This window comes from Panulirus ornatus, chromosome 3, assembly GCF_036320965.1.
Source record: "Panulirus ornatus isolate Po-2019 chromosome 3, ASM3632096v1, whole genome shotgun sequence".
Lineage (NCBI taxonomy): Eukaryota > Metazoa > Arthropoda > Malacostraca > Decapoda > Palinuridae > Panulirus > Panulirus ornatus.
The window spans coordinates 4,015,203-4,033,335 of record NC_092226.1 but is presented as its reverse complement, the minus strand read 5'-3'; the positions used below and the strand labels follow the sequence as shown (position 1 = coordinate 4,033,335).

The window sequence follows — 18,133 nt, the reverse complement described above, 5'->3', positions numbered from 1 at the left end:
ATTTGCTTTTTCTAAGTATTTCTCACATACATTCTTCAAAGCAAACACCTGATCCACACATCCTCTACCACTTCTGAAACCACACTGCTCTTCCCCAATCTCATGCTCTGTACATGCCTTCACCCTCTCAATCAATACCCTCCCAAATAATTTACCAGGAATACTCAACAAACTTATACCTCTGTAATTTGAGCACTCACTCTTATCCCCTTTGCCTTTGTACAATGGCACTATGCACGCATTCTACCAATCCTCAGGCACCTCACCATGAGTCATACATACATTAAATAACCTTACCAACCAGTCAATAATACAGTCACCCCCTTTTTAATAAATTCCACTGCAATACCATCCAAACCTGCTGCCTTGCCGGCTTTCATCTTCCGCAAAGCTTTTACTACCTCTTCTCTGTTTACCAAATCATTTTCCCTAACCCTCTCACTTTGCACACCACCTCGACCAAAACACCCTATATCTGCCACTCTCTCATCAAACACATTCAACAAACCTTCAAAATACTCACTCCATCTCCTTCTCACATCACCACTACTTGTTATCAACTCCCCATTAGCGCCCTTCACTGAAGTTCCCATTTGCTCCCTTGTCTTACGCACTTTATTTACCTCCTTCCAGAACATCTTTTTATTCTCCCAAAAATTTAATGATACTCTCTCACCCCAACTCTCATTTGCCCTCTTTTTCACCTCTTGCACCTTTCTCTTGACCTCCTGTCTCTTTCTTTTATACATCTCCCACTCAATTGCATTTTTTTCATGCAAAAATCATCCAAATGCCTCTCTCTTCACTTTCACTAATAATCTTACTTCTTCATCCCACCACTCACTACCCTTTCTAATCAACCCACCTCCCACTCTTCTCATGCCACAAGCATCTTTTGCACAATCCATCACTGATTCCCTAAATACATCCCATTCCTCCCCCACTCCCCTTACTTCCATTGTTCTCACCTTTTTCCATTCTGTACTCAGTCCCTCCTGGTACTTCCTCACACAAGTCTCCTTCCCAAGCTCACTTACTCTTACCACCCTCTTCACCCCAACATTCACTCTTTTCTGAAAACCCATACAAATCTTCACCTTAGCCTCCACAAGGTATTGATCAGACATCCCTCCAGTTGCACCTCTAAGCACATTAACATCCAAAAGTCTCTCTTTCGCGCGCCTGTCAATTAACACGTAATCCAATAACGCTCTCTGGCCATCTCTCCTACTTACATACGTATACTTATGTATATCTCGCTTTTTAAACCAGGTATTCCCAATCACCAGTCCTTTTTCAGCACATAAATCTACTAGCTCTTCAACATTTCCATTTACAACACTGAACACCCCATGTATACCAATTATTCCCTCAACTGCCACATTACTCACCTTTGCATTCAAATCACCCATCACTATAACCCGGTCTCATGCATCAAAACCACTAACACACTCATTCAGCTGCTCCCAAAACACTTGCCTCTCATGATCTTTCTTCTCATGCCCAGGTGCATATGCACCAATAATCACCCATCTCTCTCCATCCACCTTCAGTATTACCCATATTAATCGAGAATTTACTTTCTTACATTCTATCACATACTCCCACAACTCCTGTTTCAGGAGTACTGCTACTCCTTCCCTTGCTCTTGTCCTCTCACTAACCCCTGACTTTACTCCCAAGACATTCCCAAACCACTCTTCCCTTTACCCTTGAGCTTCGTTTCACTCAGAGCCAAAACATCCAGGTTCCTTTACTCAAACATACTACCTATCTCTCCTTTTTTCACATCTTGGTTACATCCACACACATTTAGACACCCCAGTCTGAGCCTTCGAGGAGGATGAGCACTCCCCGCGTGACTCCTTCTTCTGTTTCCCATTTTAGAAGTTTCAAGCTAGAAGTTTCAGTTTTCTAAATTGTTCCTTACATTTTTCATATGTATATATATGCATATGTGTGTGTGTGTGTGTGTGTATATGTGCGTATGTATGTGTATGTATGTATATATATATATATATATATATATATATATATATATATATATATATTTTTTTTTTTTTCATACGATTCGCCATTTCCCGCATTTGCGAGGTAGCATTAAGAACAGAGGACTAGGCCTTAGAGGGAAAATCCTCACCTGGCCCCCTTCTCTGTTCCTTCTTTTGGAAAATTAAAAAAAAAAAAAAAAAAAACGAGAGGGGAGGATTTCCAGCCACCCACTCCCTCCCCTTTTAGTCGCCTTCTACAACACGCAGGGAATACGTGGGAAGTATATATATTATCCCTGGGGATAAGGGTGAAAGAATACTTCCCACGCGTTCCTCGCGTGTCGTAGAAGGTGACTGGAGAGGACGGGAGCGGGGGGCCAGAAATCCTCCCCTCCTTGTATTTTTTTTAACTTTCTAAAAAAGTTATTTATTTATTTATATTATTTATTTATTTTGCTTTGTCGCTGTCTCCCGCGTTAGTGAGGTAGCGCAAGGAAACAGACGAAAGAATGGCCCAACCCGCCCACATACACACGTATATACATACATGTCCACACACGCACAATATACATACCTATACATCTCAATGTACACATATATATGCACACACAGACATATACATATATACACATGTACATAATTCATACTGTCTGCCTTTATTTGTTCCCATCGCCACCTCGCCACACATGGAATACCATCCCCCTCCCCCCTCATGTGTGCGAGGTAGCGCTAGGAAAAACACCAAAGGCCCCATTCGTTCACACTCAGTCTCTGCCTGTCATGTAATAATGAACCGAAACCACAGCTCCCTTTCCACATCCAGGCCCCACACACTTTGCATGGTTTACCCCAGACGCTTCACATGCCCTGGTTCAATCCAATGACAGTATGTCGACCCCGGTATACCAAATCGTTCCGATTTACTCTATTCCTTGCACGCCTTTCATCCTCCTGCATGTTCAGGCCCCGATCACTCAAAATCTTTTTCATTCCACCTTTCCACCTCAAATTTGGTCTCCCACTTCTCCTCGTTCCCTCCACCTCTGACACATATATCCTCTTGGTCAATCTTTCCTCACTCATTCTCTCCATGTGACCAAACCATTTCAAAACACCCTCTTCTGCTCTCTCAACCACGCTCTTTTTATTTCCACACATCTCTCTCACCCTTACATTACTTACTCGATCAAACCACCTCACACCACACATTGTCCTCAAACATCTCATTACCAGCACATCCACCCTCCTGCGCACAACTCTATCCATAGCCCATGCCTCGCAACCATACAACATTGCTGGAACCAATTTTCCTTCATACATACCCATTTTTGCTTTCCGAGATAATGTTCTCGACTTCCAAACATTCTTCAAGGCTCCCAGAATTTTCGCCCCCTCCCCCACCCTATGATTCACTTCCTCTTCCATGGTTCCATCCGCTGCCAGATCCACTTCCAGATATCTAAAACACTTCACTTCCTCCAGCTTTTCTCCATTCAAACTTACCTCCCAATTAACTTGACCCTCAACCCTACTGTACCTAATAACCTTGCTCTTATTCACATTTTCTCTTAACTTTCTTCTTTCACACACTTTACCAAACTCAGTCACCAGCTTCTGCAGTTTCTTACATGAAAAAGCCACCAGCGCTGTATCATCAGCGAACAACAACTGACTCACTTCCCAAGCTCTCTCATCCACAGCAGACTGCATACTTGCCCCTCTTTCCAAAACTCTTGCATTCACCTCTCTAACAACCCCATCCTTAAACAAATTAAACAACTATGGAGACATCACACACCCCTGCCACAAACCTACATTCACTGAGAACCAATCACTTTCCTCTCTTCCTACACGTACACATGCCTTACATCCTCGATAAAAACCTTTCACTGCTTCTAACCACTTGCCTCCCACACCATATATTCTTAAAACCTTCCACAGAGCATCTCTATCAACTCTATCATATGCCTTCTCCAGATCCATAAATGCTACATACAAATCCATTTGTTTTTCTAAGTATTTCTCGCATACATTCTTCAAAGCAAACACCTGATCCACACATCCTCTACCACTTCTGAAACCACACTGCTCTTCCCCAATCTGATGCTCTGTACATGCCTTCACCCTCTCAATCAATACCCTCCCATCAAAAGTATAGAAAAAAATTAAATCAAATTCCCACTCTACATTTATCAATTAATGATTATTTTATTTTATTTTGCTTTGTCGCTGTCTCCCGCATTTGCGAGGTAGCGCAAGGAAACAGACGAAAGAAATGGCCCAACCCACCCCCATACACATGTATATAAACACACGTCCACACACACAAATATACATACCTATACATCTCAATGTACACATATATATACACACACAGATACATACATATATACCCATGCACACAATTCACACCGTCTGCCTTTATTCATTCCCAGCGCCACCTCGCCACACATGGAATACCATCCCCCTCCCCCCTCATGTGTGCGAGGTAGCGCTAGGAAAAGACAACAAAGACCAAATTCGTTCACACTCAGTCTCTAGCTGTCATGCAATAATGCCCGAAACCACAGCTCCCTTTCCACATCCAGGCCCCACACAACTTTCCATGGTTTACCCCAGACGCTTCACATGCCCTGATTCAATCCACTGACAGCACGTCAACCCCGGTATACCACATCGATCCAATTCACTCTATTCCTTGCCCTCCTTTCACCCTCCTGCATGTTCAGGCCCCGATCACTCAAAATCTTTTTCACTCCATCTTTCCACCTCAAATTTGGTCTCCCACTTCTCCTCGTTCCCTCCACCTCCGACACATATATCTTCTTGGTCAATCTTTCCTCACTCATTCTCTCCATGTGCCCAAACCATTTCAAAACACCCTCTTCTGCTCTCTCAACCACGCTCTTTTTATTTCCACATATCTCTCTTACCCTTACATTACTTACTCGATCAAACCACCTCACACCACACATTGTCCTCAGACATCTCATTTCCAACACATCCACCCTCCTGCGCACAACTCTATCCATAGCCCACGCCTCGCAACCATACAGCAATTAATGTATTGACTTATTCAGTAAAATCTTGTCATAACCACACTCTACATAAAACTTTAATACAATTCACATTACTCTGGTAATCATCTTCCCTAACAATGATACTTTACAATACAGCTAAAAACTATCACTTTTGTAAAATGAAGCCTCAAAAACTTACTTCACCTGTAGGGTTACCCTTAAAGGTCAAGCAAATATCTAAATCAGAGCGCTGGAATCCAAAACCATTTGCTGAGGAACCAAATAACTTGAGTGTTGCCCCTCGGAAGAACTGGCGAATATAATCCTCTAAATCTGCAACTATTCTATCCCTTTCTTCAATTTCTTCTATAGTTGGTTCAAAATCCTCTGTAAGTAAAAATGATTTATCAATTACTTTTTAATTGTGCCATCAATATAAAAATCTGTTTTAGTTCTGCTTATTAATCCATTTCCCTTTCTTTTCAGCTTACTAATCCATCCTTCCCTTTATAAAGTGCTGTAGATGATCCAGGTGTTGTTTTGATGCATTACATGACAGCTAGAGAATGGATGTGAGCAAATGTGGCCTTTCTTAATCTGTTCCTAGAACTACCTCAAATATGTGGGAAGAAGTGCTCAAGGCCAGAAAAAAATACAGGTCCTTCATAGTCTCAATAAGATATACTTCCCATCAAAAAGAAACTGGGGAAAAAGATAAACTCAGCACGAGTGAAAGAAAAGAGATGCACTTCAGTATGCCCTTATATACCAACCCACCCAAAGACCCAGCTCATCAATGAAGACAGGGTTAATGGAATGGTCACAGAACAACCAAACTCTCTTATCCTATCTTCATGTAACAGGAGACACTAAACATGATTAACCAGCTCATGGGCAAGGAAAAAGATCCTCATTCTTAATTTGGCTCATACTGAAAAATGTCCAATGCACCTGCATGAACCCTATAGGCAGGAATGCCCTATCAAGCCCACAAAAGGGAAAATATAACCAAAATGTTGATATTCATAATGAGAGTTATTTGATTATTATACAGTGACAAAAGAAGTAAAAAGAGGCAAGACAAAAGGTAACTTCCTCATATCTACATACCTTATTTAATTAATTCCTAATATGTAATTTTTGTCATTCATTCTTGGCTTGCATTTTTTCCCTTATTCCTAAAAATTTATTTTTCAAATATATGGATAAGTAATAGCATATGTATTTCAGTCATTGAAACTAACATTTCATCCACTAATTCTTGTCCTGACACTTAAATCTATAAAAGTTCAAATCTTCTAATTCATTCCCATTCAAACTGGTGAATATCTGGTGAAGTTTTCAGGTGCTTTCACCGTAACAGCCTGAGCTGGGCCCAGCTGTTGGATTTGGTCATTGGTTGACCAAGCTGTTGGAAGCTGCAGTCCTCAGCCCCTACAGACTGGCTGCCCAATGCACGCAAACTTCTCTACTATGCATCCTATGTGTTGTTGATGATAGCTGACAAGGTGTTAAAGAGTAATGGTTCCCAGATTTTTAAGACGTTCTCTTGTTTTGTGCATATTTCACCCTTGAAATTCAGTATTATTTCACAGACTCTTCCATGCTGGCCATGCCTGTAGGATGTTATATCAGAATGTAAGTTTGGACCCATGCCTTTTTAAATTTTCCAGGTAAAGATGATGATATACAGCTGTCTGCACTCCAGGGACACTCATTCTGTCCATCTCTTTCAAATGTAAATACCTTGATCTCAAATACATTTATTAACAACTTTATTCTAGTCACTTAAATGAATAACCATTCTGCCCAACTTTTACAACAAGTAAAGCATGATCTAAATATAGCCACATTTACAGATTCCAATAGCTAAGACATATCCTGAAATCAACCCAATCTTTAAAACAATCTTTAATCAATCCACTTACCAATGCCAACATTCACTCTCAAAGCTACAACAATTCTACTATAAAGCTTTTAACAACATTCATCGAACCTACAAATTCTCAAAGCCCTATTCAACTTCAACATATCTAATCCTTGGATAACTTTAGCCTATGGCTTTTAAGGAAGAAGGTTGGCTCTCACTTTTTTTAGGTATATGTCTCTGGTCTCAGGTTGAGGTTCAAATGGATGCTAAGTCTTGGACAAAAGAGGGATGGAGCAAGGAATACAGAAAAAGAATATTGTACTTTAAAACACAGAAAGTGGGGGGAAATGAACATGATGACAAGAAGTAAAAAAAAAACAGGATAAAAAAAGTTTAAATTATGAAAATATCATGAGTGATAGTACAATTCAAGGGGTTAGTGTGAGAGGAAGACCACCTGTGACAAGGGGAAATAGAGTGGAAGAGTACTGGAGAGAGAGAAATGGGAGAAGAATGCATGGAATGGTGTATGTGAGGGAGGCATGTGAGGATGAGTGGAGACTCTTCTGCAATGGGCACACCCACAATGGGAGTTAGTTCCTAGAGGAAACAGGCATAAGAAACACTTTTTTATACATATTCACCATTTCCCGCATTAGCAAGGTAGTGTCAAGAACAGAGGACTGAGCCTTACATGGAGAATCATGAAATGGCTCCCTTCTCTGTTTCTTCTTTTGGAAAAGTAAAAATTGGAAGAAAGGATTCCCAGCCCCACCCTGCTCTCACCCCTTTTAGTTGCCTTCTACAAAATGCAGGGAATATGTGGAAAGTATTTTTTCTCCCCTATCCCCAAAGACAGAAAGATGAAAAAATAAGTAACTCCTAATTACTTTCAAGGTTAGTAACACAAATGGCCACTTGTGACAAGGGGAAATAGAGTGGAAGAGTACTGGAGAGAGAAATGGGAGAAGAATGCATGGAATGGTGTATGTGAGGGAGGCATGTGAGGATGAGTGGAGACTCTTCTGCCATGGGCACCCCCTCAATGGGAGTTAGTTCCTAGAGGAAACAGGCATAAGAAACATAGTTTTTTATTTTTTGTACATAATTCGCCATTTCCCGCATTAGCAAGGTAGTGTCAAGAACAGAGGACTGAACCTTACATGGAGAATCCTAAAATGGCTCCCTTCTCTGTTCCTTCTTTCGGAAAAGTAAAATTTGGAAGAAAGGATTTCCAGCCCCCCGCTCTCACCCCTTTTAGTTGCCTTCTACAAAATGCAGGGAATATGTGGAAAGTATTTTTTCTCCCCTATCCCCAAAGACAGAAAGATGAAAAAATAAGTAACTCCTAAACACATCTGACAATTCTTCAAAGTATTCAATCTATCTCCTCATCACCTCATCTCTGCCTGTTACCACTACACCATTTGCCATCTTCAATGATGTCCCCATTTGTTCAATTGTTTTTTTTTTTTCATTCTATCAACCTCCTTCCAAAAGTTTCTTATTCTCCCTCAAGTTTGCCAATTAGAGAATATGAAATTTAATTATCAATTTCTAATTACCCATTTCTATTGTCTGAATTGCAAGTTTTACAATCATGAGGCCCTACATCTAGAACATTTTCTACTTTCATACAAATCCTTAAATCTAAGAATGCTGTCTATATTAACAACTCAGTCATTCCATTCCATTCATCCATCTCTATTATACTATAAAAGGCTTTTCTTTACACCTTTTTCAATAAGTATCTTGCTCAGTTCCATACCATGTCCTCTAGTACCTCTATCCCTACACCTCTCAAAAGAACTGTTTACTATCTACATCACTCTGTTTCAAAAACTTGGAGGTAGTGATCAGGTTACTCCTTAGTCTTCTTTATTTATATATTTATTTTGCTTTGTTGCTGTCTCCCACGTTAGCGAGGTTGCGCAAGGAAACAGACGAAAGAATGGCCCAACCCACCCACATACACATGTATATACATACACGTCCACACACACAAATATACATACCTATACATCTCAATGTACACATATTTATACACACACAGACATATAAATATATACACAAGTACATAATTCATACTGTCTGCCTTTATTCATTCCCATCGCCACCTCACCACACATGGAATAACAACCCCCTCCCCCTCATGTGTGCAAGGTAAATTCAGACCTGATTGCTCAAAATCTTTTTCACTCCATCCTTCCACCTCCAACTTGGTCTCCTATTTCTCCTTCTTCCCTCCACCTGGCACATATATCCTCTTACCCTTTCATTACTTACTCGATCAAAACATTTCATTTCCAACATATGCACCCTCCTCCGCACAACCCTATCTACAGCCCAAACCTCACAACCATATAATGTTGTTTTAACTAATATTCCTTCAAGCATACCCATTTTTGCTCTCTGAGATAACGTTCTCTCTTTCCACAAATTCTTCATCGCTCCCAGAACCTTCACCCCCTCACCCACCCTGTGATTCACTTCCATCGTTCCATTCACTGCTAATTCCACTCCTAGATATCTAAAACACTTCACTTCCTCCAACCTTTCTCTAATCAAACTTACATCCCAATTAACTTGTCCCCCAACCCTACTGAATCCAATAACTTTGCTCTTATTCACATTTACTCTCAACTTTCTCCTTTCACACACCTTTCCAAACTCAGTCACCAATTTCTGCAATTTCTCTCTTGAAGTCAGCCACCAGTGCTGTATCATCAGCAGACAACAACCGAGTTACTTCCCAGGCCCTCTCATCCCCAATAGACTGCATACTTGCCTTTCTCTCCAAAACTCTTGCATTTACTTCTCTAACCACCACATCCATAAACAAATTACACAACCATGGAGACATCACACACCCCTGCCACAGACCAATCTTCACTGGGAACCAGTCACTCTCCTCTCTTCCTACTTGTCCACATGTCTTACATCCCTGATAAAAACTTTTCACAGCTTCTATCAACTTATCTCCCATACCATATACTCTTAAGACCTTCCACAAAGCATCTCTATCAACACTATCATATGCCTTCTCCAGATCCATAAATGCCACATTCTTCAAAGCAACCTCCTGACCCACAAATCCTCTACCACTTCTGAAACCACACTGCTCCTCCACAATCTGATGCTCTGTACATGCCTTCACCCTTGCAATCAATACCCTCCCATACAATTTTCTAGGAATACTTAACAAACCTATCCCTCTGAAGTTTGAACATCAGCACTATACATGCATTCTGCCAATCCTCAGGCACTTCACCATGACCAATACATATGCTGAATATCCTTACCTACTACTCAACAGTGCAATCACCCTCTTTCTTAATAAATTCAACTGCAATACCATGGAAACCTAGCGGCATTGCCAGATTTCATCTTCCACAAGACTTTCACCACCTCCTCTCTCTTAACCAAACCATTCTTCCTGACCCTCTCACTTCGCACACCACCCCAACCAAAACACCCTACATCTGCCACTCTATCATCAAACACTTTCAACAAACCTTCAAAATACTCACTCCATATCCTTTTCACTTCATCACTACCTGTTATAATTTCCCCCCTTGCTCCCTTCATCAATATCCCCATTTGTGCTCTTTTCTTTTGCACGTTATTTACCTCCTTCCAAAACATCTCATATTCTACCTAAAGTTTAATGGTACTCTCTCACCCAACTCTCATTTGCCCTCTTTTTCAACCCCTACACCTTCATCTTGACCTCCTACTGCTTTCTTTTATACCTCTCCCAGTCATTTGCATTCCTTCCTTGTAAGTATCCTCCAAATGCCTCTCTTTTCTCTTTCACTAATAACTTTACTTCTTCATCCCGCCACTCACTACCCTTTCTAATCTGCCCACCTCCCACCTTTCTCATGCCACATGCATCTCTTGCAGAGAAGAGAGAGAGAGAGAGAGAGAGAGAGAGAGAGAGAGAGAGAGAGAGAGAGAGAGAGAGACGAGGGTAATCATAAAAATGAATGCCACAAGCAACAAAAGAAAGTCACTGCACTGCTTTCCTAAAAACATACCATTCCTCACTCACTCCCCTCACATCATTTGCTCTCACCTTTTGCCATTCTACACTCAATCTCTCCTAGCACTTCCTCATACATATCCTTTCCAAGCTCACTTACGCTCACCACTCTCTTCACCCCAACATTCTCTCTTCTTTTTTGAAAACCTCTACAAATCTTCACTTTTGCCTCCAAAAGACAGTGATCAGACATCCCTCAAGCTGCCCTTCTCAGCACATTAACATCCAAAAGTCTCTCTTTTACACACATACCAATTAACACATAATTCAATAACGCCCTTTGACCAACTCTCCTTCTCACATACATATATGTATATTCATTTTTTATCTTTATTTTATTATACTTTGTCGCTGTCTCCCGCATTAGTGAGGTAGCACAAGGATACAGGTATTCCCAATCACCAGTCTTTTTTCTGCACACAAATCCACAAGCTCTTTACGATTTCCATTCACAACAATGAATACCCCATGTACACCAATTATACCCTCAACTGCTACATCACTCACCTTTGCATTCAATAACCCATCACTAATACCCAGTCTCGTCCACCAAAGCTGCTGGCACACTCACTCAGCTGCTCCTAAAATACTTGCTTCTCATGACCAGGTGCATAAGCACCAATAATCACCCATCTTTCTCCACCCACTTTCAGTTTTACCCACATCAATTTAGAATTTACTTTCTTACATTATCATACAATCCAACAATTCCTTCTTTAGGAGTAGTGCTACCCCTTCCTTGGCTCTTATCCTCTCACCAACCCGACTTTACTCCCAAGACTGTTCAGTCCACTGACAGCATGTCAACCCTGGTATACCATACCCTTCTAATTCACTCTATTCCGTGCACACTTCTCACCCTTCTGCATGTTCAGGCCTGGTTGCTCAAAATCTTATTCACTCCATCCTTCCACCTCCAATTAGATCTCCCATTACTCCTTGTTCCCTTCACCTCTAACACATATATCCACTTCGTCAACCTTTCCTCCCTCATTCTCTCCACACGTCCAAACCATTTCAACACATCCTCTTCTGCTCTCTCAACCACTCTTTTTTTAACCATACCTCTCTCTTGTATGATTCTTTTGGAAGAGGACCCTTCCAATCATGGAAAAAAGTCCACATCAAGAACAGGCCTAAACAGAAATAGAAAGACTCTCAATTATATAATTACTTTGGGAGAGGACCCCTCCAATCATGGACAAAAGTCGACACCAAGGATAGACCTTCACTGAAATAGAAAGAAATCAACTAAAGGGAAAAAGAAGACAACAAAAAAGTATTCATTATCTTGGTGAAGGAAGTAAGTTTAGGTGCCAGTGTAAGTTTATACAATCCTCCTCACTTTTCACTTCCCTCATAAACTACATCATCTACAAATACATTTAGTTGGGAGTCCAAACCTTTAGGTAAGTCATTTACAAGGATCAGAAAGAGAAATGGTCCCAGAACAGAACCCTGTGGCACTCTGCTGGTCACCCCAACCAATTAGGAGAAAATGCTTCTGACATGGGTCTTTTGTTCCCTTCCAATCAGATGATCTATCTATCAAAGGAGTTTCTCCCTAACAGCTGCCCAGTGATCCAGTTTCTTAATCAACCTTCCCTTCAGTGCAGTGTTAAAATGCTTTCTGGCAGTCCTCATACAAACAATGCACCCAACCTTACATTATGTCTAAATTAGTGTTCACCCTGTCATTGAAATCCATGAGGTTTGTTACATGAGACTTCCATTCCCTAAAGCTGTGCTCCCTCACACTTGGGTGATTTCTCTTCTGTACAGAGTCATTCACTTGCTTTCAAATCATCTTTTCCACATTCATCAGTAATACTGGCATATAGTTCAATGCCTTTTCCTGGGCCCCTTTCTCATACTACAACGGTACGAAGTTTGCACTTTTCTATTTCCTTAGCACTCTGCATCTCTCCAATGACATCTTGAACTGTATTTGAAGAGGTTTATCCAGCATACCTGCACAAATCTTCAGTACATATGGCAAAATCTTATTCGGACCATAAGTCTTATACAGGATGAGATCTTTTAGTATTGTCATATACATTGTCAGTATTTCAGTTGACGGTTAACTGTGTTAAATGATTGGGTGTCAGAAGTAGTGTGTCTCTGAGTGGAGGTATGTAAAGTAAAGGAGTTATGTAAAGTGGCTTGGTGAAAAGAGAAAGAGTTAGCAAATACCTTGCACAGGATGAAATGTGGTCAAGTGACTGGGACTGCAGTGAATTTCTCAAAACAGGGGGTGAATGTGTTATTGCTTAGTTAAGGTTTTTAAATATGGCTTAAGAAGGGGGAAAAAGTGATTGTGGAATATACCCAAGAAGCTGTACGGGAGAATGTTGATTGACACAGTAGTGACATGCACAGGGCATCAGACTGGGAGGAATAATGTGGTTACAGGATTGAGAAAAGATGTGAAGAGCAGGTGTTTGCTCTGAAGAATCTGTGAGAGAAATACTAACAGAAAGAGGATATGCATGTGGCACTTATGGCTCAGGATAAACCTAGTGTAAAGGTTGATGGAGATGCTCATATTCACCTTGAACTGCCAGGCACCAACTAATTAATCTATATATAGGACAATCATCAAGTCAATGAGAATTAAAAAAGGCTTCTACAGAGTGAATACAAATCAAATTTATGCAATCACTTTTTATAAAAAGATATTAAGGCCTAACAAGCCAAATTTACTGTAAATCCAAATCTGACCAGGTCCAAACTGCATCAGATAAATGGAGCTCTAGTGTCTTCATTTACGGTATTTTCAGACCACCCATCACAATAACGAGCACTACAAAATAACAAGCGTTTCTATTACTTTAGTACCAATTCTATACCCTAATAGTAACACTTGTGCTACAATTAGATGAAAGTAATCCCAGTGAATAATTACAAAGTTAAGAAATCATCACCAAAATCAACTAAAAGTGCAGCAATGACCATGACTTTTGACCACAAAAGCAACAGAGCTATTTCAAGTCAATGCAGTGTTAAGTTTTTGCCAGAGTGACCTCATCTTGGTGAAATGTTAAGGCAATCAGCAATACACATCAATATATGAAGTACAGGAGAGGGTGAAGATTTGCAGAGGTTTCCCAAAGAGGATACAATGTCAGTGAGAAGAGAGCAGTAAGGGTATCTAAGCTTGGTAAAGAGTTTGTGTGAAATTTGTGTAAAGAAATAACAGGAAAGACTGATTGTATAATGGCAAAAGGTGAGAGTAAATGAAGCAAGAGGAAAGGAGGGTGAGTTGATTAGAAAGGGTTGCAAGTGGTGGAATGAGGAAGTAAAGTTGCTAGTGAAAGAGTAAAGAGTGACATTTGGGCAGCACTTACAGAGAGGGAATGCAAATTGGGAGGCACCCACAGGGAAGGATTATGTAAGACGAAATATGACAAGGTGGCTGGAGTAGATGACACTTCAGTTGAATTCATTAAGAAAGGGGGTGATTATACTGTTCACTGGTGGAAAGGATTAATGTAAGTATGGATCATAATGAGGTACCTGAGGACTGGAGGAATGCATGTATAGCACCACTGTATAAAAGCATGGTGGATAAAGGTGAGCATTCAAACTACATACGTATAAGTTTGTTGAGTGTACTTGGTAACTAATCTGGGAAGGTATTGATCGATAGGGTGAAGGCACATACAGAGCATTAGACTGGGGAGGAGAAGTGTGGTTTCAGAAGTGGTGGAGGATATGTGGATGAGGTGTTTACTTTAAAGAATGTGTGTGAGAAATGCTTAACAAAACACAAATCTTTTATGTATCTGAAGAAAGAATATAATAAGGTTGATAAATACCTTGTGAAAGGTCTTAAGAATACATGGTGTGGGAGGAATCCTGCTAGAAGCAGTGAGAAGTTTTTATCAAGGATGTAAGGCAAACGTAGGCATAAGAAGAGAGGAAAGTGAATGGTTCCATGTGAAGGTTAGTCTGTGGCTGAGGAGTGTGATCTCACCATGCATGTTCAGATTGTAAATGGATGGGTGGTGAGGAAGGCAAAAGTGCAAAGGGCAAGTATGAAGCCTGTGGGTGATGAGAGGACCTGGGAAAAGTCAGTTGTTCTTTGATGATGACACAGCACTGGTGGCAGATTTGAGTGAAAATCTACAGAAGTTGGTGACTGTGTTGGGTAAAGTGTCTAACAGGAAGATATTGATAGTAAAAGGGAATAAAGGCAAGGTTATTAGGTTTAAGAGAGCTGAGGAAGGATAGTGGGGATGGGAATTTGAATGAAGAAAACTTGGAGGAAGTGAAGTGTTTTTGATACCTAGGAGTGGGTATGACACCAAATGAAGCCTTGGAAGCAGAAGTGAGTCATAGCGTGGGTGAGGGGACAAAGGTTCCAGGGATACTGAATAACATGTGGAAAGAGAGAACATTATAAGGGAGGGCAAAAATGGATGTTTAAAGGGATAGCAGTCCCAAGGGCTATAGATAAGGCTGTGCAGAGGAGGGTAGATGTGTTGAAAATGAAATTCTTGAGGACAACATGTGGGTTGAGATGGTCTAATTGTTTAAGTAATGAAAGTTTATGAGAGAGATATGGTAATGAAAAAAAGAGCTGACTGAAAGAGTTGAAGGTGTGCTTAAATGGTTTGGACACATGAAGAGAATAAGCAAGGAAAGATTGACAAAGAGGTTGTATGTGTCAGAAATGAGAGGAACAAGGAGAACAGGGAGACCAAGTTGGAGATGGAAGGATATAGTGAAAAAGATTTTGAGCGATCAGGGCCTGAATATGCAGGAGGGTAAAAGGCATACACTAGAAAAATGAAGTATACTGGGGTCAACATGCTGCTAGGGGATAGATGTGCTATTAATGGACTGAACTATAGCTATACATGTGAAGCATCCAGGATAAACCATGGAGAGGTCTGTGGGGCCTAATTGTAGGTAGGGAATTAAGGTTTTGGTTCATTGCCAATGACACCTAGAGAATGGGTTTGAGCGGATGTGGCCTTTCTTCATCTGTTGCTAGCACTACCTCATAAATGATGGAAACAGTGATCAAGTATGAAAAAGAATGAAGCTGTCTGTTCACAAATCAATCAGAAAAACTACTGAGCTCTGAGAACTGAACTCCGATCTGAAATTTAACCACAGTCACTGAGGCATGAAATGAACATATAGGTGATCAATTTTGGTGGAATTCATAAGTGCTCATCATTATGCAAGTGCAAATAAGTTACATGACTGTACATCACACACTGGTGGTGAAAGACCAGGGCCTGTAACTTAAACAAGGGGTGGTTAAACACAGACCTAAAAGCACACCACAGTGTTAATGAAGAATGAAACATACCATAATGATATGCAGAATTACTCATCAATTCAATATGAAGTTACACAACAGTACATCAAATTGTGAATGACATGGACCCAAACCTAAATAAACAAGGTGTGACTGAAAGACCTAAAACTTGACCAGAACTACCAAGGCACGAATGCAGGTTTGAGCAATCTAGTTTTGATTGGATGTTGAAGAAATGGTAAACATGCACCGGCATAGAAAGTTACAAAATAGTTCATTAAACAATGTCTGAGGCAGACTTCGACCTAAAATTCAGCAAGTGTGGATGGCCACATGTGTATATACAGAACATTTTGGGTACTCCAAAAGGTCTCCCTCTACTTTGCAGAAACAAACTAAAAATGAAAAATTATAGCCTTACTTGTCAGTTGTTCAAAAATGGCAGTGAGCTGACTGAGGAAATGATTATTCATGGGTGGCAGTCGCTTCAGGGGAGGCAATTCATCTTCCCGGCAGTCTCCCTTACAATGTCCCTCCTTCTGGCAAGATCCACATATCAAGGGTGGTTTCTGACCTAGTGTAAAAGTCTTCCCTTCAAACCTGAAAAAGAGCAAATCAATCATGCATCTAAAACAAAAAATTCTATTCTGTCTACATATCTAAATTCAACACTACCAATTATAATGAAGAATGGGGAGGTGATAACAAGTAGTGGTGATGTGAGAAGGAGATGGAGTGAGTATTTTGAAGGTTTGTTGAATGTGTTTGATGATAGAGTGGCAGATATAGGGTGTTTTGGTCGAGGTGGTGTGCAAAGTGAGAGGGTTAGGGAAAATGATTTGGTAAACAGAGAAGAGGTAGTAAAAGCTTTGCGGAAGATGAAAGCCGGCAAGGCAGCAGGTTTGGATGGTATTGCAGTGGAATTTATTAAAAAAGGGGGTGACTGTATTATTGACTGGTTGGTAAGGTTATTTAATGTATGTATGACTCATGGTGAGGTGCCTGAGGATTGGCGGAATGCGTGCATAGTGCCATTGTACAAAGGCAAAGGGGATAAGAGTGAGTGCTCAAATTACAGAGGTACAAGTTTGTTGACTCCTTCTTCTGTTTCCCACTTTAGAAAGTTAAAAAAATACAAGGAGGGGAGGATTTCTGGCCCCCCCCCTCCCGTCCCCTCTAGTCGCCTTCTACGACACACGAGGAATGCGTGGGAAGTATTCTTTCACCCCTATCCCCAGGGATAATATATATATATATATATATATATATATTTTTTTTTTTTTTTTATTATACTTTGTCGCTGTCTCCCGCGTTTGCAAGGTAGCGCAAGGAAACAGACGAAAGAAATGGCCCAACCCCCCCCATACACATGTATATACATACGTCCACACACGCAAATATACATACCTACACAGCTTTCCATGGCTTACCCCAGACGCTTCACATGCCTTGATTCAATCCACTGACAGCACGTCAACCCCGGTATACCACATCGCTCCAATTCACTCTATTCCTTGCCCTCCTTTCACCCTCCTGCATGTTCAGGCCCCGATCACACAAAATCTTTTTCACTCCATCTTTCCACCTCCAATTTGGTCTCCCTCTTCTCCTTGTTCCCTCCACCTCCGACACATATATCCTCTTGGTCAATATTTCCTCACTCATCCTCTCCATGTGCCCAAACCACTTCAAAACACCCTCTTCTGCTCTCTCAACCACGCTCTTTTTATTTCCACACATCTCTCTTACCCTTACGTTACTCACTCGATCAAACCACCTCACACCACACATTGTCCTCAAACATCTCATTTCCAGCACATCCATATGCATATATACACACACACACACACATATACACATATATACTGATGACAGAGTGGCAGATATAGGGTGTTTTGGTCGAGGTGGTGTGCAAAGTGAGAGGGTTGGGGAAAA

The 18,133-nt window shown here is 40.8% G+C and overlaps 1 protein-coding gene across 5 annotated transcripts in view; it reads right to left on the bottom strand.

Moving 5' to 3' along the window:
• Positions 1 to 18,133, bottom strand: part of LOC139760116 (terminal uridylyltransferase 7-like) — a 303,262-nt gene that overhangs the window by 109,984 nt on the left and 175,145 nt on the right. For all 5 annotated transcript variants that reach the window (XM_071682971.1, XM_071682991.1, XM_071683010.1 and 2 more), the window contains 2 exons: positions 16,620 to 16,798; positions 5,211 to 5,398 (listed from right to left, as the gene is read on the bottom strand). In XM_071682971.1, coding sequence (XP_071539072.1) covers positions 5,211 to 5,398; positions 16,620 to 16,798 — 367 coding nt within the window. The remainder of the gene's footprint in view (positions 1 to 5,210; positions 5,399 to 16,619; positions 16,799 to 18,133) is intronic.